The 24,812-nt window shown below is 41.6% G+C and overlaps 3 protein-coding genes across 3 annotated transcripts; 1 reads left to right on the top strand and 2 right to left on the bottom strand.

Moving 5' to 3' along the window:
- Positions 1–26: 26 nt before the first annotated feature.
- On the bottom strand, positions 27–8,038 carry letmd1 (LETM1 domain containing 1). The gene is made up of 9 exons (XM_080497221.1): positions 7,922–8,038; positions 7,188–7,342; positions 6,043–6,158; positions 4,878–4,960; positions 4,561–4,747; positions 3,400–3,501; positions 3,146–3,298; positions 2,955–3,051; positions 27–1,328 (listed from the first exon to the last, which is right to left on the bottom strand). The coding sequence occupies exons 1-9, from the start codon at positions 8,035–8,037 to the stop codon at positions 1,252–1,254; spliced, it is 1,086 nt and encodes a 361-aa protein (XP_080353347.1). The 5' UTR covers position 8,038; the 3' UTR covers positions 27–1,251.
- A 2,154-nt stretch (positions 8,039–10,192) lies between these two features.
- gtsf1 (gametocyte specific factor 1) lies at positions 10,193–11,487 on the top strand (the record flags this gene model as incomplete). Its single annotated transcript, XM_080496915.1, has 4 exons — positions 10,193–10,274; positions 10,363–10,469; positions 10,986–11,112; positions 11,426–11,487. The coding sequence occupies 4 exons, from the start codon at positions 10,193–10,195 to the stop codon at positions 11,485–11,487; spliced, it is 378 nt and encodes a 125-aa protein (XP_080353041.1).
- Positions 11,488–15,586: 4,099 nt separating this feature from the next.
- Positions 15,587–20,713, bottom strand: nr4a1 (nuclear receptor subfamily 4, group A, member 1). The gene is made up of 7 exons (XM_080495989.1): positions 20,601–20,713; positions 18,837–19,638; positions 18,576–18,705; positions 18,324–18,487; positions 18,022–18,224; positions 17,768–17,946; positions 15,587–16,992 (listed from the first exon to the last, which is right to left on the bottom strand). Exons 2-7 carry the CDS (start codon positions 19,626–19,628, stop codon positions 16,736–16,738), a joined length of 1,725 nt encoding a protein of 574 aa, XP_080352115.1. The 5' UTR covers positions 19,629–19,638; positions 20,601–20,713; the 3' UTR covers positions 15,587–16,735.
- Between the last annotated feature and the right edge of the window lie 4,099 nt (positions 20,714–24,812).

Raw genomic sequence — 24,812 nt, 5'->3', positions numbered from 1 at the left:
AAAGATGATCCGATTACAGACAAATGCACCATAACAGTTGTTTTTATTTCAGACACAATTCCATAACAGTGTGTATGTTGGCACGACATTCAAAACTTAAATGAAAGGTAGCACACAATTTAGAAATAAAAAAAAAAAAAAAAAAACAAGATTCAGAGACCAGAACTTCTGTAAATAATATTTCAGCTGCTTAATGCCAGTCGTTACGAAAGGCACGGTAAGGAAATGACACATCTGATTTTTACGCTTCACAACACCAGTCATCTACAAAAAGGATGTCCAGTTCCGCTTTGTTCAGTGACTCAAGACACAAAAGGCTTCGGTGAAATGTCGCGCTGAAGTGTCGTCGTACAAATTAAAAGGTTATGTTTTAAGCCTCAAATGCAACATAAGTAAACAATAAGGTAAAGTGCCATCGCAACTCTTGACTGGCACCTTTTGATTTGCAGTGACGCAGTCCAAAAGGTTTACAAAGATAATATTCAATCAAGTAGAATAACTTGAGTTTTTCCAATACAGAAAACAAGCTTAAATATCTTTGCCATGGTTTTTTTTTTTTTTTTTTTATTCTAATATTTACTATCCTTTAACACGCCCTCTCTTAAAATCGTGCTTTCAAGAAACGGGACTGCTTCTGATGTCAACTACAACACCATTTCCCATTCCTCAGAACCACTCACTTGTTTTTACAAGCTTCCTGCAACTTTGGTATGATCAGACCAGCACCGATCAAAGTACAAAAACTAAATTAATGTATAAGCATAACTGAAAATGAGGTAACGGCATGAGAGTACAGCTCGTGGTGGATGCAGACACATTCGACAGTCCCACATAAAGGCTCTCGTGTCATTTTATGAATGGAATGTGTCTGAACGACCCCTAAAGTCATTTATTAACAAAGTTTTTACTACTTATCTGAGCTGGAATGATTTTGTATGTTTCCCAGCTTTGTCTTTGTCACTGTGTAGAAGACGGGTGTCATGGTGTAATGTAGCCAAGTGCTTCAATCAATTTTAGAAATTTTACAAGAAGCAGCATTAATAATCTCTAATAAAGACAATGGTTTCATCATTTTTCCAAATGAGAATTTTTTTTTTTTTTCCATTTCCAATTTCAAAACCTCACCAAGAACAATTTTCTCGTATTACTTCCTTTGCAAATAAAAAAGTGTACAACTCTTGTGGGGAAGTTGTGCAGTCTATATTGCATGAAAGAGGCCATAAGAGAAGTAGATCAGCACCGGGCTTCTCGTCAGTGACGGCGGGGACTGTGTGCGTAGTTTGCAGAGAGAAGTACAATACTGTGCAAAAGCAGCGACACCTCCGAGTCTGCAAACAGAAGAAAGGCAAACAAAACAGACTGCATACTCAAATATGTATGAAGGAGCCGTGCAACGTTTTGAAGTTATCTGAAGTCTGTGTTACAAACAATACAGCTACCTTAGAGCAACACAAAGTGCTTCTTTTTTTTTTTTTTTACAAACTTTACTGAATTATCAGAGTTTCAAAGTGAAATTTTTTTTTGGGATGTAATTTAGCAAACCCTACAGGCGACTCAACTTTTACGAGATCCATGTCCAGGAACTCTGAAAACCTCCGGTGTGAATCACACTAATTTATTGGTGTTATTGCTCCCAATCCCTGTTTTTGAAGGGTACAATTCTTTATAAAACTATCATAAATATGTCTATTTGCGTAATAGCTTGTAGGCCTTGGTGTCACAATGACCTTTTTATTCTCACTTCGTTAAAAGATTAAATCACAAGCCAAACATTTATTTAATAAAGCCTGCAGGAACATATTTATGAAATGTAATTTAGGGTCACAGAAGGTTTTTTTTTGTTTATCTGACAAAGCAGAACTTTTATAAACTGTTAGAGCTGTGGACTCGAGTCTTTAAGGACTTTGGCCTTCGACGCACCAGCTGGAAAAGACTTGGCAGTTCCCCACAAATCCAAAGACTTAAAAACCTGCTATTTAAAAATGTATCATGGGTCAATGCATTTTTGATTGTTTTGTCTTAAAGAATATCGTTGTATGAATTCCCAGCAGCAGTGAATGCACCATCTAACGGTTGGATTTCGCAGAATATTAAGACACAGTAGCCACGTTTACATTATTTTTGAAACGGTGACATCGAAGATACTTTCTCTTGGCCAAAGTCTAATCAGGAAGAGACGAGAACGGGACGCTGTTGCGTGCAAATGTGGCACGGATTGTGCTGCGCTATATGTAAACACGGACGTGGTCATGTCACATTGGGTAAACTGACGTTACGGACATGCGCACGAAGCGCCGACTGTAGGAAATGACACAATCAAACTCTTTACACGGAACCTAATCAGATCAAAACCCGGATTAATTTTAGTCCGTGTAACCATAGCCACTGAATGCTGCTGGTGCGTCGGTGTGGATGTGGACCTGCTTCCCCTCCAGTGGAATCACTTGTGCTGGAGACCTCGACACGATTGCAATAATAATATTGTGACAGAGACACTTTGTATGAATTAGATCCCCTTTGTCACTGTCCGTAAAGTAATTGTAAAGGAGTAAATGTTGTACCTCACTGCAGACAGCAGGTAGCAGTATGAGGCTGAAAATGACATTTCACATTCCTGGTTTATTGGAATTATCCTATATATTATCACTGCATCATAGACATTTATTTCGGAATGTACGCAAACACTGTTGGATTCACTGTATGGAAGTAACAGAAGATGCGCTTACCTCACGTCAAATCGAACATTATTATCTTTGTTTAAAGCAGAATTTAGGGCGAAGTTGAGGTACTGGATAACATCATACTAATAAAGTGAGTGTTTCTCGTGATGTTGAGCTCATGTGGTAAATATTCCGATACGCTGTGAATGCACTGTGCTTTCAAGGCACGAGTTTAAAAATATAATTCTATTAAAGCCAAAGCTGAAATTACAAAATAAAATCATTTATGCTCACCTTTCAATGAAGAGGACACCTGGAGCCACCGAGACAGCCATTCACGACACTCACCGATTCCAACGGTGTCGGCGTTGAGCCCTCGAACGTAACAAGCCTGCGAATGGAAAGATGTGAACGATGCGGTTTTACCGTGCCGGCAGAGACACCGTCGTGCAAAATCATTTAAGCAGTGGTGTAGAGTGACTGACGTGTCTGAGCTCGGCCTCGCTCAGCTGCTGAGGGCCCAGCCTGCTGAGGGCCCGGTCCAGCTGGAGCAGCTCCAGGGCGTGATTGTTCAGCCGCCGGCCAATCAGGAAGCCGGGGAGGCGAGGGGTCAGGAAGAGCAGGGGGCTGATGTGCCTCTGATCAGGCCACGAGGACATACGAGAACCCAAAACATGGAATGTGAAAACCAGCGCTTTGGTGTTTGTACGGCGCCTGAGAGACGTGAGATTTCACTCGCCATGTGTGCGACGCTCATCCTCCTCATGCCCAGAGGCGGTCCAGAAAACAGGCCTCGAACTGCGAGGATTTCAGACGCTTTGGGGTTTTCTCCCATCTGCACCTGAGAATACACGAAAAAGCTTATGAATACAAGTTGGCGCTGCAATGTGGAATCGCCATTGGCATTGTCCGCCCTGTAAATGTTTTCGCCGGGTACTTTGGTTTCCTTCCACCGTCGATACACTTTAAGCCTGATTTGTGTCTCACGGTTCCCAGTGAGTGACTGTTTGTTCTGTGATCGACGTGTCCAGGGTGTAACCTGCATTTACCCACAATCGGCTGGAAATCAGCTTCAGCATCAACCCCCCCCCCCCTTCACATGAATTCATCCTGTGTTCTGTTAATGAGACCTTTGCCTGTTTAAAGCGACTGGTAACTCACTCACTACTGCCCCCTTATGGTCACACAAATAGTGACATTACAGGGCCTTTTAAATACATTGGAATATCATTAAAAGGTTAAGTAGCAACTCAAAAATAGTCAAAGTTTCTATTCTATCCGACACTGATATTCGTCTCTACCTTGTACAATTTATGTCTTGCTTCTTTTATTCTTCTTCTTTCAGCAGCTGTCAAGGACACTGATGAGGATAAATAAGCTTTTTGTTTACACCCTAGAAATTCTTGAAATATAAAAAAGGTATCACATGTTGAACCTGTACTGACTCTTTGTTATTTTTACTGTTACTATTTACTTGTTTGTTTATTTGTTTCTGTTAAAAACGATATACTGTCCAGGACTTATATACGTATACCAAAAATATCCAAAAAACTAATAAAGGTTTAAGTCAAAACAGATAAAAACAGAAGGGGCTGGAGCTGAAACCGAAAGAATTATTTGTACCCAGTTGCTGTCAAGAAGCCCTCATAAAAATGAACAAACAAGCAATAGTGATGCCAAAATCTCCTTTTCAGAAAAAAATCCTACCAAAATACCAATTTTTGAATGAAATTCAACATTGTGAACAACCTTTACTTAAATTATTCACTTCGTGACTCCAAACAATGTTGAATCATGATCACTTTTGTTAATGAATCTTAGTTTTCTCCTAAATAAATCCATAATGCTTTTAAAAAAGATTTTTCAACAGTTCCGGCACTTTCTGCCGTGTCCCACTTACTTTGGCACACAGGTCTTTGAGGCGGCCCTGGAGCTGCCCGTCTTTGACCTGGTGACTCGTACGCTGGAGTCCCTCCAGCACTGGCCGGTGGTGCCGAGCCCGGAGTGAATGGTAAACTCCTCGAAACTCCAGCTGCTGCCTGGGATTCCAGAAATGAGGGATGAGGAGCTGACGGGGGAAAAAGTACCTGGCAGTGAAAAGAGAGGAGGTGTTAGCAGAGATGGCGTTGACGAGGGATGAATGATCATGTGAATATGAAGTGGTGGCCAGCTGAGACAAAAGGTGGCTTTTTGTTTCTTATTTAAAAACTAACTCACATCAAGACAAACACCAGGTAATTGGCAAACGGGGGGATGGTTATCAACACCAGTGGGATGGCCTTGATCACATGTCTGCGAAACTGTGAAACACATGTCAGGCAAATCAAAGCTATTGAGAGAAACATCAAACCAAACAGTGACAATAATTTATACAAGACCCAACAAATTCGCATATATAAACCATTGATCTTTATTCTTTTATATTGAAACTTTCATTAATCGTCTTACAAATTGCTTAACCAGAACAAAACTAAGGAGAAGACGTCACACCGACAAAGCCTTCATCAAAAGAAGTGAAATTCATTCGCTGACCTCACTGGTGTGCCAGACCAGAAATATAAGAAGGTTTTCACACCATTTGAGGATATAAAAATGAACAATTTGTGTCGGAGTTTCATTAATATGTATCCTAAAATTGACAGAGAGGAAAAAAAGCCTGACTGAAAGCTGAATAAAGTGCATCAGATTGAGAAAATACAAATGACTGTTGAACAAACAACATTCCTGCACGACTGCCAGGGACTGGAAATGCCTGCAGAGAGTGCTGAAGACGATTGAGGATCACTGTCCTCTCTGCAGAGACGATCTCTCTCTATCTTGCACTTTGTTTCCTTTACGAACCATTTGTATAAATACACCATCACACACTGCACATTCCCTGTCGCCAGCAGAGAAACAATGTTACTGTTCTGACGTGTACATGACAATACATTTTGAGTTTAATAAGCCCTATTTAAAAGCAGTCTCAATAAATATGACTTTACTATAATGTATTTATATATATATATATATATATATATATGTATAATCTTCAACAAAAAACAATTCACTTATTTTATATTTATATCATTTCTACAAAGAAAGGAGAAGAAACACAACCTTAATCATGTGCCAATGACAGAGAAAGCACAAATATTGGCGTGACCATTTTTTTTTTTTTTGGAACCTCCCCTTTTTTGAGCAGGTTCATTTAAAATTCTGTTTTTTTAAAAGAACAATTCTGTGAGTAAATTCCCATTTCATTCCTACACAAGTAACCTGATTCAATCGTCCACAATTTACACACCGATGGTGATGATGATGGTGTTTTAACTTGAAAAATCCTCCACTCACATCTGACGAGTCTCAGATTTGCTGACGCTGATCCAGTCACCAGACCCACCTGTCTTAGTTTCTCCAGGTCTCTGTAGGGCAAGTCCTGGAGCTGCGTCCCATCAGTGTACATTTGTACCTTTATCCTCTTCACTTCACTGGCATCTTTGAACAGAAGCTTGAAACCTGGAATGAGACAATACAAGCAACCCCAATTAAGTTAAAATACATCGGTTATCTCCAGGTGAACCCCAGTTTCCTCCCTCAGTCCAAACCCACCCCCCCCCAAAAATTTTTTTTTTATTTCAGGATAGTTGGTGGCTTCGAATTGTCCATAGGTGTGAATGTGTGTTTGCTCTGTGACGGACTGGTGACCTGTTCAAAGTGTGCCCCGCAACCCGAAGCTGGACATAGGGGTGTAAGATGATGAATGGATGGAATGACCACTCATGTGATTTTAACTGATGCTCAATGCCCCACCTCGTTTCTTTTTTGAGAGCACCACCGACTGAGTCTGAGCCTAAGAGTCTGAGCCTTGGCCGTCCGCCGTAAGTCAGAGGTCAACCAAGGGACAGACTGTTGCAAAGAAGCTTTTATGAGCAGCATTAACAAGAGGAGGTGTTGCTACAGTGGCACATTAGATCTGAGGAGTCAAGTAAGGACAGCATGCTCAGGGCGAGGTGTGCTCACCAGCTGTTCAATGGATAACAGTGACTAAAAAAAAACACACAAAAAAACAGGTTGAGGTTAAGCATTCTAAAATAAAAGTGTTTATTAATAAAACCACAACCTATTCAGTAATAAATAGTGTCTGAAAGGTTAGTGTACGAAAAAGGCTGCGCAGAATGTCACAGGGAAAATGTCATTTCTTTTTTTTTAATCTCTGACTGCAGCTTGTGTATTTGAGGTCGGGTGCTGGACCGGATCCCAGCTGACTATGGGTGACAGCAGAGTACAACCCTGAACCTGTCACCAGCCCATCACGGTGTAAACAAGTCCCATTCAGACCTACAGGAAATCAAGAGAAACCAGTTCACCTCAAACGCCTTTGTTTTAAGACCTAGTGAGGGGACCTGGGGGAAAGAAAGAAAAACCCACACATGTGAGAGATCATGTAAACTCTGTTAGAAGTTGTAAAAGCCTAGTTGAGTTTGCCTCTTTCATTTAGCAGTGATTATCGGCCCCTCCGTGTGTTTCAGAGGTTTGTTCGTTTACCTTCCGTCAACGTGTGGTAGAGCTGGAAAAAGCGAGGAAACCTCCTTTGAAGGAAACTTTCATATTTGGCGTTTGCTTTCTGGAGCTTGTTGGCGACATATCGACCGATTCCTCGTTTCACTTGAGAGGTTGAATAGAGTCTGCACAGGGGCAACCTGGGAAGGAGAAACTTGGCTCAATATACAAAGCAAATGGCCAATCTTTACGAGTCATTATTACATATTTCCTCACGCTGTGTGATTTAGAAGCCGACAAGCCAATCTATTGGTATGACGCAACTACTTCTGTCATTCTGGATACACCAGCTTATTAATCAACTGTCACTGTGGCGCATAGCTTCAAACAAATAATGAGAAAGTTTGACTGACACAAGGAAGAAGGAAAAGATCGAAAATCGTCAGAATGAAAGATACGCATGTAAAGATAAAGCAGAATCCCGAGGAATATAATCAAGTACAGCATAAAGTGCAAATACTTAGTTACTGTCCACCTGATAACACCGCATCAATCATTTTCGCTCCGTTTAAAAACTCGGATTAATGTTATAATGAACAGACACCGATGACAGCGTGTGACAAGGCATAATATTACTATAAAGCGAGGATTAAATAAATATGAAACCGGGCGGCTGATTAGACGCCGAACCGGGGTTAGCTTAGCCGTGGCTCCAGATGCGGATGAAAACAAAAGTGTCAGCCGGTGAAAGTCTGAGCTCTGGCTTGATTCACACATACCCGGCCTGACAGGACACGGAGGGGAGACACACGCCGTGCGTTGCCCTGTTTGTCCTGAGACCCCACAGTCGGACCAAAGACAGCTGGCTGCACAGCCGCGAACAGGACAGCGCCATGTTTGACTGGAGGAGGCGCTGTTACCGTAATGACGCTAATAAGCTGCGCCGTGGACCGTCGACCAGTTACCGTAACGCCGCTAAAACCGAGCACATTTCAGACGTAGGGATCGACATTTAATTTTAGACATTGAAGGGGTTAGGTTAAAAAATTATACTCAGTGGACACATCGGTAGGTACACCAATGAATCCAGTACAAGCACTCCTACATACATTTTACAAACAATAATATCAACCACCTTTTGCTTAAGGTTATCAGAATGGTTTTAAGTTGATTTGATGTTGTTTTTTTTGTAAGTCATACGAGTTTTTTTCTCTTTGCTAAATGTCATGGACATAACTATATCCTGCAGTCACAAACATAGCTTCGACCTCTAACCCTAAACTATTTCTGAAAGTTTTCCGAACTCGGTTGAAGGTTTGAGTTTCATGTTCTTGGTGCGTTTACAGTGTACATGTATAGCATGTCACCACGAGTGGTACATGTACCACAATTTGAGAATTGTTCAAGAATGCTGCAGGTTTTCAAATACTGGCTGGTCTTTTCTGTGTGGAATTTACATGTTCTCTTGTTTCCGCCCACATTCTAAAATATTTCATGTGAGGTTAATTGGTGACTGTAAAACTTCCCGAAGGTATGAATGTGACCGTGTGTGGTTGTTTGCCCTGTGATGGACTGGTGACCTGTCCATGGTGCACCATAGTTGGCTGTGCTCTGCTCCTCTGCACTGTGCTCCTGCACAGGATGAACCAATATATAGAAGATGGAAGGGAGGATTAATATCTCTATGTGTATAGAATACTGATTTAAGATCGGAAACATTACTATTAACTTGTGCCAATCGAATGGTGGATAATCTAACCCTACTGGGTTCATATATTTGCAAATCTGATTATGTTAAATCAGACAAAAATTAAACATGGAGTTCCACAGTGTTCTGCTTGAGATACAATTGTTAATAATATTCTAGCCTGTATTGCCACAGTGTATTACTGTCCGGCACTATTATGGAAGTAAAACTGTGCCATCAGATTTTGAATTCGAATTTCTAACTCTGAATATTTTTAGATGTTTTAGACAGCTTTTCAAATTCAAAGTCTGATTTCGATGGTAAAAAAATTCAGAGTTAGAAATTCGAATTCAGAATCTGATGGCACAGTTTTACTTCCATACACTATCTACACAATGAACGCAGAAGAACTGAAGGCTCTGTCTGTGACCCTTTTCATATTTCAGACCCAAATACAATGTTAAACCACGTCTAAGCCTGGCTGTTGAGAAGTTTGGTCCTGTTTAAATTGAGTTTTTCCTTCTTTCATCACATGCTCATGTGGAATACTTTTATTAAGTTGCCCCAATTCTTCTCTGTGGGGACCAATTACAGAATTCACTACACACTTTCTTTTAAACATGTAAAAGCTGCTAAGTTTTGCATTTCAACAAAACTCAACATTATTTGAACACTTTTCCATTACTTTTACTTATTCGTATCAAATCGCATGCAACCGCTCTATTTCCGGTTCGGCGACGGCGGAACTCTCGAGTCCTTTGATCCCGTACCTGCCTAACAAATTTAACACTAACTAACTCAATTTATTTTGTGTTCTTAATTATTTACTGATAGTCTTGAGATTATGCTATTTGGGTAGCACATTTTAGACTACAAAACAAAACGTTTATATATTTAAATACTTTTTTTTTACCTTATAATACGAGTCGGGGAGTCACGTGACCCTGCGTCGCGCGTGTTGTTTTTTTTTTTAAACCTTTTTTTTTCCCGGTGTGGCTTTACAGAACGCGAACTCACGGTTCACGGAAATCTTAGCCAACACAAGGTACCATGCTAGGACGTTTCTCTCGCTAATTCTCGATTGTGTGTGCTTCAGAAAGCCTATCCTATCTTTCTTTGAAATTCGTTGAGTTATTTCTTTCGGACGGTTGAACGTCTTGCCAGAAGCCGACACTTGGCCACGCGCCAACAATTTTTCATTGCTCTCGGGTTTAGAAGGCATGCTTTATGAGGCACTTGATATATCACTGGCCCTGGAAGTATCTCTGGAAATACTGTGTTGTTGTCTGTTTGTGTGTTGTTTTCTTTGTTTTACATTAATTAATAAACTAAATTGTATTTCCTCACAGTTTGCCTGCTCAAAATGTCGACCTTTCGGTTTGGGACCACCATCGCCCCCTGCAGGTCAATGCCGGAGAGAACCCAAAACCAAGAGGACAAAAATGGTACAACTACCCATACTTATTGCATTTTGAATGTTGTCACATTTATCTTCAGATATGTATTAATGGATAGTCTGTGTTTCTTTCCAAGATGATAGAGGACACTTGGACCCAGAAACACTTGTGCAGTGTCCTTTTGACAAGAACCACCAGATCAGGAACTGTCGCTTACCCTACCACCTTCTGAAATGCAAGAAGGTCAGTTCTAGCACTGTATATGCACATATTTGCAGAAATGTGCAGCATATATATATATATATATATAGGGAGAGAGAGTTTTATTTCCTGTTTGTACATCAAAATGCAACCCATTGCTGCTTCACAATTGAATAGATGCAAAAATTCAGATTTTGAATGTCAAAACTCACTTGCAGACATTCTGAGTAATTCATTCAATGGCTATGATGTTCGTTGTTGACTATAGCGGTAAATGTTCCACTGCATCCTAATGTTGAGCATAAATGGAGAAATTGAAAACCCATGATTTACGCGTTTACTCCATTATACTATTTATTTCGTATTTAGTTTCTTCTTTTAGTCCATGATGTCCTCTGCATGCAATGTTCCACCTTAATGTGAGGAACATGGCTTGAATGCAAAGTTAATGTCAAGAACTTCACCAAGGCTCAGTACCTAAACCACGACTCTCCTTTAAATTGAATTGTGACTTTCTTGCGGCCTCTGACTTCGCCTGATGCGTCACACGCGATGCAGAACCACCCAGAACTCGTCGGTGAGCTGAAAACCTGCCCTTACAACGCTTGCCATTTGGTTCCCAAGCATGAGCTGGCACGCCACACTGAGACCTGTGAGAACCGGACTACTGTGAACCGCGAAGAAGGTCAAATTGTCAATTTCTTCACCTGTGGAGTCGCAGTTGATTGTTCACAGTATTTGACAGGAGTGTTGTTGTTGCTTTTGTCTTTACAGCCGCTGGGGGGGATGAACAATGCCCCTGGCAGGTCCCAGTTAGTACTTGGGTAAACCCAAATGCCACAGAGGACTGGGACCTGGGTATGATTGGCTCTGTCCTGCAGTTAAAAGATTATTCCCACGGCCCCTTCATTGCATACAGTTGTATAATGTGATGCGATGCAGGACTTTGGTTCTGCCATTTTGCCTTCATAAAATTCTGCCATTTTTTTGTCTTGCAGAAGCGAACATTGGTGCGAAGCCCTTCTGCTGGGGTGTGGATACCAAGACTGATTTACAGTAAATAACGTGTTTTCAATTTGCCTTCATTTGTGGCTCTTGTCTTTAAAATTCATTTGACACCTTTTTTTCTTTCTTTCTTTCTTCACAGGCCTGAGAATGGGCCGAGTAATCGTTTAAGTTCGAGCAGATCTCCAGCCAACTTTCCATGGCCTGATTTTAAAATGTGATGTGTCGTTACTCCAGATTAGGATGTAGACCTCAGCATTTTTTTTTATTTTATTTTATTTTATTTTTTTGGGGGGAGAAACTTCTTTAACCTTTAGATGTTAGTGCTGTTTTAGGGCTTTTTTAATACTTGAGAATCCGGTTTACAAGTTATCCCAAAAATGTTTTTATTTGCATTGTCCCTGTGTGTTTAGGCTTCTTTAAGAACAAATTCAAATTAAAAGCTTGTTTTCAGATACAGTTGCCTGGTGAGCCACAGTGTTGGGAGCATGGAGATGTTTGAAACATGAATGGAAGTGTGATGACGGGACATTGAGGGTGCGGGGAGAGGAGGTTATAACGAGGTAGAAGTTTTAAGTACTTCGGGGGGGTGAACTATTCAGAACAGTGAAAAAGATGACAGTTGTGTAGACTGGTTAAAAATAAGTGTCAACCTGTCATCAAAATGTCTCGGTAACTTAAAAATTATACGGGAGAAACCTCAAAAACAACCACAGGAATAAGAATGAGTACATTAGAGGCTTTGGTGGAACGTGAAAGAGAACAGGGTGGAATATTCCGGTAGAATAATGGGTTAAGTAGGATAAAGGACGCTAGGGACTGAGGCCGATACTTAGTAATGAGAAAATACAATTCACAGAAAATGGGAGGAACAATGTAAAGACATAAGGTTCCCACTGGATGGCGCTACTCTACTGTCTCTACGAGACCTGCTGCAACCACATTATCAGTATCTGTTTTCTTTCAAGATCTTTATAAAGGGAACTCGTTTTATCTGACCGTCGCTCTCTGCTTCAGGCAGTTTGAAGGCTGACCAGGTGCGTTTAATACGAGCACCCTGCAGACGAAAAGCGCAACAGCTCACTGCCGCTGTCATCTTCGTGTGGAGGAAACTCCAGGTGAAGGCTACTGTACGGACTTGAGCACGGCGAGACAAGTGTCGGGATAATCCCCGTCTGAAGGCGGCCTGCCAGCACACTCTGTCATATCTAAGTGGCATTATTGATTTCATGTGATGACTGTCTATTTTAGTTGAGGCTATTATTGGAAGTGTTCAGAGGGGCGGTGTGCTGCCCTGTCACCATCTGGACGGATGAGTCCTGACCCCTCCGATATGACTACGTGCAGGAATTGTGGCCTATACACGACTTTGGTTGTTTCTGAAGGCTGCGTCGTCCTCTCGCATGCGCTGCATATATGGTACTACCCATGCAGAGCGTTTACAAAGTGAAACTGGCCGCTGGAGTTGGAGCTTCCAGCAGAACGTGTCTGTGAGACGAGGATAAGGCACAGCCTTCTGGTATTTCATTAGCTACACGTAAATCATAATTTTTGAGCCTCCTTTTCTGTTTAAATACACCATCGGGCGTCATTGATACTTTTTCCTTGTCAGATGCTGGAATAAGTAGTGATGTACTGTTGAGAAGAAAAACAGTGAAGGAAAGTAACAGAAGAAGATACAGTTTCCATCGTGTCAAGTCTTAGTTCTTAATTTCCACCAGTCTTTTCTTATGGAAATAAAATTGTAAAGGAATGTGGTAGACCGACATAATGTATTTGATTTCATGCAAACATTTTAGGTTAAAATACAGAATATCCCTCAAGTGTTGTGTGAGTTACTGAGCATTTATTGCAATAATTTTACTTTTTTGAAAGTATCCCAGCTATAAGTATCCACAGGTCATGGACACCTCTGACAGGTCACTGGTCCATTTCTGGAATATACACAATATCTTTCAAGTAAACTCTTGAAATAGTAATTTTTGAGGGTGGCTGCACTTGAAATTTTATTATATCAATATCTTTTTCTCACAACATATTCTTGTAAATTCAAATGTGCTCTAAACACTTTATGACTGTTTTGCAGTCTCACTTTGGGACCTGAGCGGATTTATTAAATTGTCGGCAGTCTCAAACCCCTTCACATTATGAACACCAATCAAAGAATTACACATACACACATGCACTTTCTAGTTCAGTGCCTTGCTCGAGGGTGAATTTGGGACTCTAACCACCAAATTGCAAATGGAAGATGACCTGTTCAACCAACCTGAGCCATAGTCCAGCAAATCAACCAGGCTTTGCATCGGCCAGGCGACAGAACATTTATAGTATTTAAATGTAGGGGACATCAGGACACCTGATCCCCCATCTTCCTTGGGGTCATAATGACCCCATCATTTAATTTATTCAACAACGACTGAGCATCCCCCCCACCCTTCCCCCCCCTGAGTTAAGTCAGCGGTGATCCCTTGTGAAACCCATCACGCTGTGCCCTGGACACTCTGCGAACAAGTCTGAGGCACACCTCTGAAACTGAAGCCGTCCTGTTGGGCTCATTTTATGGATGTGGCATTCTCGTTTTCTCACAGATGCAACAGTCCTGTACAGTGTGTGATGGACAGTTTGAGATCTGGACCTGGCCTTTCGTCCTGTAACTCTGCCTGAACCTTTTGATCCATCGCTACCCACTGGCATGTCCAACGAGGGACATTCCCCAGTTTCAGCTGAGGCCCGATGGGCAGCTCATAATAGAGCTGTACTGTCCACACAGCGTTTATCAGTGTACCATCACCCACATAAGTGCTGAGATCAGAGTGACGCTGACTTTATCCAGTTGCTCTTGTTGCGTAAGTGCCGCATTTGTGAGATTATAAAATCTTCCGACTGTTGCGTTGCCGCAGCGGAGAGACCATATCAGAAAGTGAAACTCAATAACAACACATGACCAGCTGGTAGCTTCTTCAGATGAGTCAGTTGTAAATTACCTCCAGATTAACCACACAAAGTCTATTCTTAGTCACATGATATTGGATCACGACAGAATCACCCAGGCGAAGTGCAATAAATCTGCAGGGATTCATATTGGTGAAACTGATGCGTGCAGCACATGGAACGACTCCACCTGTGCAGAAGCCAGTCGAGAGGAAGAAACACTCCACATAATGCATTAAAGTATCATTGTTGGACCCCTTCTGCACTTCATTAGATCTCCAGGAATAATATAAGGAGAGACCAGGTAAAATGTGGGCTGTGTTTCACAATGTTGATCGTTTCTTTTCTTTTTTTTAATTTCACTGGAAAATGTCCAAAATGATAAGTGAATTTAAACAAATGAAAAATTACCTTGTCAGCTCTTTCTATGCAACAATTTGTAAACTTTGCACACTTGATCAACAGTTTAATACTAGAATATATTACTTTTCTATCTATAGCACACATGCCAGTGCACCATTGATCAACAGTGAACTGAAATGTTGCATGATCATTCAAGGCATTCAGAGGATGAATCCTGCAGATTTCAATGTTTCCTCTTACCAGGACAGATTGCCATGAAACTCACACGCCTTGGAATAAACCACAACATCTGGGCAAAGCGGCAAATATGCCATTAGAGTTGCATTTGTTTTCTGGGCTCCGAGCCCTGACTGGCACTCTTCAGTGTCGGTGCGTCTGGGTCACTGACCATCCTGACTGTCTGTGTTCCTGCTGACTCTGCGACTTTTACATTGTTACTTTGGAGTTACCCAGTCACATGCACTATTAACAGGTGCACCCGAGTCATTTCTAAATTGCCACCCATAAATAATCTCAGCATTTCCACATTTAAACTCAAGCATTATGAGGTGTGCAGTCATGTGTTGACACGCACCGCAGTGACACACATTCGCTTGCGTTTGAGAGTGTGGCACTATACGATGATGAAGTAGTCTGGGTCATATGAGACCGGACAGGGAATTCCACCCGCTTCTAAAAAGAGACAAGCACATAACTGGGAGGGAGATGGACGGGTACATTTTTTAGCAGTATTTTCTGATCTGTTGCCAATAGAACTTGACTCAGGCAGACAGGCTGCTGTTACAGCAGGAAACTCAGCATTGCCACACAATGGAAGATAAAGTCGTAGAATGTCCTTTTTAATATAAAGTGAAGCATCAAGGGACAGCAGTGGTCTCGAAGAGAGAGGAGCAAGCTTGTGTACAGAAGTTTGCTGGTTCAAATCCAACTGACAACAGGTTACCCCTTAGCAAAGACCCTTATATTGCAAATGCTCCTCTGCACAGCAGGAACTTACTGCTATTAATAGGGTGAAGACAAATTATTTTTTTCAAGAGCATCAGTAAAGTATCTTAAATCTGTGTTTATAACATCAAATCTGTTATCCCCGCAAATCAAAAATAGACTAAGTGATTATAATTCCATCCATTTCTATGCAAAAACAAATAATTGAACGTGACCAAAAGATGCCATTAAAAACGCAGTTATGCATTGTATTTAATGTTTTACTGCAGAAAATATATGTTTTTACATAAAAACAAACTGTAGAATACAGTTCATGTGACAGGTTTCAAACACACATTTACAAACACGACCAGTGTGTAAGACTGTACTAGACAATACACAGTATATTAGCTGCTCAATGTCGATTCATGATGCATGAATGATACTAAGGAACTATGTTTCAGTAGGTTTAACCTACTTTATGATCACCACAACCATCTGGTGGCGTTACACATGACACACACTGGGGCAGTGCTCACGAACTTTGGATGTCAACGTGTGAGGACTGAATAACAAAGTGGTTGTGGGAAATAATGTGCTCTTCTGACCACAGTGCAGCACCTGAAGCAAATTAAACAAAACATTAAATATCAACGGTTTCGGTACTCATGCTAAAAACATCCCGATAATGCTTAATGTTTATATAATTCAAACCACGGCACATATATAGTTTGAATTCACTCTGTAAGTGTTTAGAAAGTGCAGTCATCTTCCCCATCATTGAAAATGTTTTCATTCACAGCAGCTTGTTATTTGTCAACAGCTGCGTTTTGGTCTAGTTTTGGTCTAGCCTTTGTCATTCATACCGGAGGCCACACAACTTCCTGGAAAAAAACTAGGAAGAGTCATTTCGTAATGGCTCCATATACATACTGCTTTTACACTACAGTTTTCCCGTGAGGCCACACAATCCCTCAGCTTTCTTCTTCTGTGTTTCGCAGCCTGAGTCAGAGCATTCAGTCTTTGGCTCTCGAATTAACTCCCGGATCGACGTGACCGATGATCCGCCACCCGCCTCACGCTCAAAACGGAAGCGTATCCATGAATATTTTTTCCACAATCGGTGGAGGGGGAACCAGATCTTCTAATTTGAGGTAGAAGATGCGCTGGAGGCCCTGAGTGCACAGAGTCCGGAGTTCAGGCAGCTTCCCCAGAAGTCTGGACAAATAATTCGGCCGCAAGGAGTCAGAGCCGCAGCCGGAGACATGATCTTTGAGGCAGGTGATGAGCTGGTTCTGCAAGTCTTCCACACGTTTAGGCTCTTTAAGACCATGTCTGTCTGTGAGGGGGAAAAAATAAAAGAGACACATTTACCAACAATTTACTGAATTCCACCACAATACTGACCGTGTGTTGGCAGTGTTAATGCTTTTACCCCAGGACACTTGCTTGGCGTTAGACGTAAACCTGCATTGTGGTTATATTTAGGCTTTATTGTGATGCGTGACACCTCCTCTGTGCAGAGCACATGTGATCACGTTACATTTCAACACACATCTGTTTATGTCTGTCCTCTGTTGTGTAACCGTCGTGTTTTTGCAGCGAAACTTTATGAAGGGTCCTTGTGCTCATGTTATCATAGTGAATGAATTTAAGTTTTCAAAGAACCACTCTGCATATTCTCTTATAGTGTGCTCACTCATAGAGGGAACATAGATTGAACAGGTTTATGTCACCCAGGAACATTTTCTCAGTCATGCTGCTATATGTTTGGACTGTGGAGACCTCACGCAATGCCCAAAGCCTTTTTTTCTCTTTTTATTCTACATGCATTCATACAAAATGTCCCCATTGGATATTATCTTGAAGTCAGTGCCACTCTGTACCTTCTGGTGAATATTTCTCACAATATTTCCTCTTTACCAGCTCATAACCTCACGTTCGCCATCTTTGATTGTGGTTCTGCTGAAAGTCTCCTCTCCACCTGCTGTATACCTTTGTTTGTTAACGTGGGGTTGTTTGTTTTGCTCTCCATCCTATACGAGTGTCAAGTTCCATTACATGTGTTGCATAAGAACTGCACAAGTGTTCTGAACTCAACTGAATTGACTTACCAGTGATGATGACAAGCGCCGTGAGACAAGAGAAGGACGACACATCCAGCTTCATGCGATGAAGACTTTGGGAAAACTCCAATATGGAGTCAATCCAGTCCCCAAAACCTCTGACACATTGCATTTTATGAAGCACCACTCCATTGCAGAAGATAAGTTTGTCCACTTTAGCGTTGGACCTTTAAAAGAAAAATAAATCGTTGTTAAATAGTTAAAAACCAAACGTCTAAAACTTCCGAGAAAGTTTCACTCACCGATATGCAAGCCGCAGGATGAAGAGTTCAACAAATGCAGCCTCCAGCAGCAGATCCTGATCCTCCAAGCAGAAGTCGGAGAAACCCGGGATGCTCTGGGTCCATTTCTTGATAACCTCCAAGGTGGCTGTGAGCAAGTCGTAAAACTGCTTGATGTCACTGGCGTCCTCTTTCTGGCTCGAGCGGACTTTTGTCTCTGCATACTGAAATAAGGACAACACAGCTTCAGTCCACCTTTACCTTCGAGAAGAACTCCCCCCAAAAGAACTAGAAAGTTGGTGGACCATTATCAAATTCCCCACCTTGGAATAATCCAGATTTCCCACGCCAGGGTTTGATTCGATGTGGGCCCGTACAAGTGACGCGATCATGCTGACTGGAGACACAGTGGTCGTCACATCTTGGGCCACTTTAGGTTTTGAAGGAAGGCGACCTCTTCGTCCTTTCAGGCTGTCCGTGCGCACAACTGTAGATTTTGCAGAAGTAATCCATTATTTCAGGTTTGGTATTGATTGTTTTCTTTTCTGACTCATGTTGCGTTGCTGTGAACTCACCCTCTCTGACCATGCCCACAGTGAGACACTTCTGGAAACGGCAGAACTGGCATCGATTCCGCCTCCTCTTGTCCACAGGACAGTCTTTGTTGGCAAGGCAAACATATTTGGAATTTTTTTGTACTGTACGCTGCGAAATAAAAAAAAACAAAACAACAAAAAACAATCAATTAAGGAAAATTCTGCAAGATATCTGCTCTTTGTGGTAAAGCAATGTGGTTCTGAATGTACTGATTGTATTGGCATGTGAGATCGTATTACCTTAAAAAACCCTTTGCATCCCTCACAGGTGCGAACGCCGTAGTGCTGACAGGAGGCATTGTCCCCACACACAGCACAGCAGCCCTCGCTTCCACTTGAACTTTTTAACTTTGGCGATACGCTTTCATCCAGCTGCTCAGTGCCATCAAGGCTACGTGCTTGCTCCATGGCCAACGCGGGGAAGGTCATTGCAGACGGGTGGGGCTGGATCAAAGAGAAAGGGTCCTGCTGTTCATGCAAGTGTGGCTGACCCAAATGAGACATGTCCTCCACGGACCCCGAGCCAAATGTGAAGAAGGCTGGTGCATGTGCCGCCGAGGTCTCCTCAGCCGCCCAGAATCCCGGACTGGGCGAGTAGGGCCCAAAGGCTGAATCCCAAGCGGACGGGGGCTGACTCTGGAACCCGGGGGTAGACGGCGACGAGGCCGACGCCGGGCTGCCAAAATAGTCGGAACCACTGGGGGACACGTCCCCCTCTGGGTAAGTCAGCATGAACGACCCCGGGTAGCAGCCGTACACTTGGAGATCATCCAGCTTGAAGGGGGTTTCCTGGCCTGACGAAGGAGTCAACTGGACAGGAGCTGTAGTGAACTGGCAGGAATACGCGTCAAGGTCTCCCATGTGAGTGCCCACCAGGGAGTTGATGCTTGGCAGGGGTGGCGCAGAGAGGTGGTCCTGGGGGCTGTTCATATCCGCAGCTAACCTGGAGATGATATCTGTGCTCTGAAGCTCTGAGCTGCCAAGGCTGTTCTCATAGGGCTGAGTTCCATGTTGTGGGTGTATACAAGTCATGGCTGCAAGACTAAAAAAAAACAGAATGACAGCATTAGAGACGACAAACAAGAAGCGTGTTTGTGAGATATTTACCTTCCAAAAATAATTATAATAATAGTAATCGTAATTATACAATATGTGTGTATATGTCAATATTCTAATTAAGTCTAGTTAAGGCTCCTTACACAAATAAAGTTCTACAGTTATCTGGAATAAAAACTAGTTCTGTGCAAAATATCTCCAAAAATACTGTTGGATGCATTTGAAAGTTTGCATGCATCACTTTCCAAATATACAATTGATATGAATGATATATTATTCTGATTCTGATTCTGATTCTGATTCTGATTCTGATTCTGATTATTATTGTTATTATTATTATTATTATACATAAATATATAGAGTTGGTCCTTTAATAGTTGCAGCTTTGCACTGTTGTAATGGAGCCCTCAGGAGAGTGAGCATCCTTGGTTGGAAAAGAAAACAGAAAGTTGATTCCTACTTAGAGACAGTTTAAGTCAACCTATCCTTCAGATCACACACACACACACACACACACACACACACACACACACACACACACACACACACACACACACACACACACACACACACACACACACACATATATATATAGTATATGTGTAATCCTGAAAAGTGGATGATGTGGGGATGAATTACAAGCTGGCACGATGCCAGCTTGTGCATCCCTGTCACATACTGTACATAGTGGAGCGCCCTACTTAGCACATCACACTTTACTCCACAAGCTTGCTGCACAGTACATATGAATGAAAGTGACAACACATTAAAAAAAACGGTGCAAATCGAACTTTAAAGTATTACTTATGGCAAAACATACAAAGACTTTCAAAGTTACTTCGTTGTGAAGTGTCTGCAGAAGAGGCTGCATCTGACTGACAGGTCACGTAAGAAGGTCTTCAACGTGCAGGTTTATGAGAAATATAAAAAGCCATGGTGGTTTCTTACCTGTTTGGCTCCTCGACACGTGTTTTGAAATCTTTGTACTCCAAACAACGACCATCGGTCGTCTTCAGCGTCTCCCTGCTGAGGAGCAATAGTCCATCCGCTCTCCACCACCAGCACCTCTTATGAGCGTCGGCTTCATTGTCGCCATGACGCCAGACAAGGGTTTCCATACAAGGCCGCGCGGTGGGCGGGGAGATTTCCAGGCTGCAGCCAATCGGACCGCGCGTTCAGGAGAACAGTCGCTCGATGACGCACTCCGGGATTCCGTTGACGCGCGTACAGCGAAGAACCGCAGCATTGTCCTCCCGCACACGCTCACGCACACACACGCTCACGCACACACACACACACACACACACACACACACACACACACACACACACACACACACACACACACACACACACACACACACACACACACACACGTAGACGTCTAAATGAAATAATCCTACAAATGTGAGAGAAGCTCAACTCTCTAAAAACAGACTTTGCAGCGTCTCCATTCAATTGCGCAATTTACTACAAGCGTTTCTTTGTCATTCTGCGATGAGTTTTGGTGATTAAAAAAAAAAGGGGGGGATGTAATATCTTCGCCCATGAACAGGAAGTTGAAGATCTATTTCCACCAGAAAACTAAACCGATTCAACTGACTTGTCTGACGTGTCTATATGATGTGTAGACAGTGTGTCCTTCAGAAGTACTTAAGAAGTGACTTAAGACCACAAAAAGACAATGAACTCAAGCGAAAGAAGAAAAAATAGTTATAGGAAGTCCCTGAAGACTAAGATTTGTACTCTTAATTGAACATCAGTGCACCAAAATACATAACACACCTGATGCACAGACTATAGGACCTCCTGATTTAGAAGGGGGCATAAAGGAGATCCTGAAAAGTATCCGAGAGCCAAACTTTATCTCAGTTTTCTGTGTCTGTGTTTCCTTTAATCTGTGTGACACTGTAAACTTGCTGACAAGTCACGAGGTGGATCACTGAAACAGATTTCCAGGGGCCTGGAGGCTCAAGTGATCAGTAGACTCCAGTCTGGCCATGGAGTTGTGGCCATTAACATCAAAGCCATTACTACAGCTATCATGTAGAGGGATGTCATCAATTTGATATTTGTGGATTATTCAGAAAGAATAAATAGTAATATTTATAGGACCAAGTTAAGTTCCTGTTGTTTAGACTCCAACAACGCCATAGATTTATGACTCAGTATATTCATGCCCAGTAGGATGCTGCCGACCGTGCAGGAGAGAGGTTGATGGTTTAGGAGGCGGCTGAAGAATGGCACGATTAACGTTGTACAATGGAAACATAACTGGGCAAAAGCATTTATCCATCTTCTGAGCCATAGTGTCAGTTACAGCATCGTCAGCTCATGGCAATTTTACACGTACAAACCTAAAAATCCCACATGCACAGATATAAGTGACTGTGGAGATGAAAAAAACCAAACTCCCTTTGAAGAAATATTTGAATAACCAGAGGCGGTGGTTTTTGTGCCGCGAGGCCTTGGGTTATGAGATATTACAATGGAAAGAATAGAACAGAGAGCAACAAACAAGTTTATATCAGAACGTTGATTCACTTGTTGCAGACTTGATGGGTGCAGGAAGAGCAGGCTATAAACTCCCAGGTCCACTGTCAGAGAGATCCTGCAGGAAAGTACAGAGGAAGTACAGAGAACGAGATACAAGGGAGGGACACGTTACATTATGGGCATTGTTATATTATTTATAATTAAATGAGCAGTGTTCATGTTCCAGCACACACAGGCACACTTGCATGGACGCACTTGTTATGTATTATCACATGCATTGCCAAAGCTCCACCCACCACCTGTTGCTCTTCCAAAGAGCTATTTTTAAGCTGAGAAGATGTTTGACATTGTGGAGAAATCCTCCGGTTCTTCAGCGAGAGCTCGGCTAAGAACAAACGCACGTGTGCTTCAACATCTGATTTCAAATTTCAAAGCCACCGAGAGGGCTGTGTGGACGGAGCTCAAGCATTGTGGAAAGGCTGACGTCAGATGATTTCACTGCACACAGAGTGTTTTTTTATTTATTAATTAATTAGTTGAATTTAATTTTAAATCAGACTGATTGAAGGTACTGTAACAGCTGGAAAGAGATTATATTGTTATTGAACTATTCAGCTCAGTGAGGAAGTCATATTCCTGATAATTTGGCAGATAAATGTGAATAAGTGAAAAAAATAAAGAGTTCGTCATCACTTCATTTCATATTTTGTAAACTTTACATGGTTTAATTTCTTGAGTACAATTTCTAAAAGTTGTTCTTAATCATTGCAACCACCCTTATTCACTGACTTGAAGTTAAACAATTTAAAAAGTTGCAAATGCATCATTCAAATCTATAAACTCCTGAAGATGGTAAAAAAAAAAAAATGCTGAATGTTACATATATGCATTATGGTAAAAAAAAAAAGAAAAGAAAAGAAAAGAAATAATACAATAAATCAGAAGAATGTCCAGTTCAATTAATTTAAATTTTTGTCATTTTTGTCATTTCAGCACCAAATAAAAAACAATTATGTGGTTCATGTTAGTCAACTTAGTACTAACTAACTGAGACCAGAAACCAATAAATAACACTTATGGGTTGAAAAAGGTTTATTTCAATAGATTTAAAAGGAAACTACACAGTTAAAATTGTACAAATGAAGAAAATGAATCCCTCAGTTAAAGTCTAGTCTGATTGAGTCTGGTCCTGTTCTGCACCACATTATGACACTGATAACTGCATCTGTAAATACTTTGATTTCTTGCCTCAGTGAACTGAAAGTGCTCTAGTATGGAAAGCACCCTTGTGAAACGTCGAGATGAACCCCATCTTATCTTGACTCTATGGAAGGGGGAAAAAAAGCCAAAGTCTGCTTTCTTCTCTCGTATAACTGCACCTGCTCGCTTACCCAGTGTCCACTGACTCTGCTTTAGGACCTGCAGATAAATTTGTGTCTGACAGCTCATATTCTGCACTCAAAATACCGGCTTCTCTCAGAGGGGAGAACATCAGGAACGCCAGTACAAGGTGATCCGGTTCAAACATGCCTTTATGCCCCATGGCTTCTTCATCCCAGGCAGTCACATTGATCCTTTTATGGGGTGTACAAGGTGTGCATTGTTTGCCTGGAACCTGATATGTTTATGTACATGTGTGAATCCTTATGCATTTCCTTGTGTGTTGTATTATATGAGCAGCTGATCCCATATCAACTGTATATAGAGTTGTTCTTATACCGTGAGCAAATTTAGAAACACCTGTTTGATGAGAGGCATACCAGCAGCTCAGTGTTAACCCGGCTTTGAAAGTTCAGTTAAGACCATTTCAGGCTTTATTGCAAGTATTGAGCATTTTTTTTTTTTTTTACACAATTAACAAACTCTTCATATAGTAAAAACAAGACATTTCATAAAGGTAGACCATGCTGTTGTTCATGGTGTTAAGTGCAAATATTATATGTCATTTTGGATACTGAAATCAAATATTGATTTTTGACTTATTCTGACTTATAAAGTGTGCTTTTTTTTTATTTTTTATTTTTTATTTCACCCAGGTTTGCCTTTAAATTGGTTTTTGATCGAAAGCTGTGGCTCCCTCTAACCGTGAACTTACAATAAGTGTGAAGAGTTCAAGACAAGATTGGAACGTCAGTTGTGAAGCTGAATGAAGTGAATGAGCTGTAATTACATTCACCGAAGGGGTTTTTGTCAAAGACAGAAACATACATCTTTCAGATATTTGTAGTAAATATGTCTCCGAGAGTCTGCAGAAACCATATGTTCTGTTCTGACTGAACTTAAATTTCAGATTGTTCATAATAAATTCTATAATTTCAGAATACAGTCATCGTCGTTGGCATGACAACAAAGATAAACCTTTAGAGCTGTTGGTCTTCGAAGGTCATGGTGCGGTCCCATTTACTACTCTGGCCCCATTTAGACCCAATAGGGCTGCACGTGACCCCTGACCTGAAATGAGTTTCACACCCCGCCATTCGTCTGCAACAAAAAAAAAGAAAAGAAAAGAGAAGAAACCAGCTGCGTACGCCCGCGTATTTTGGAGCAGTTGAACCAGAGCTGTTTGGGTGACAGATATGTGTCTGGTATCTCAGACTTCCTCTGTATGTTGTGTTTGAAATGGACGTCAGGTCATGTGTCGACACTTCTTTCTCATTCTCACTCA

Source organism: Blennius ocellaris, assembly GCF_963422515.1.
Source record: "Blennius ocellaris genome assembly, chromosome: 5".
Lineage (NCBI taxonomy): Eukaryota > Metazoa > Chordata > Actinopteri > Blenniiformes > Blenniidae > Blennius > Blennius ocellaris.
Note: the sequence above shows the minus strand (reverse complement) of the source record. Positions and strands in the feature narration are given on the sequence as shown.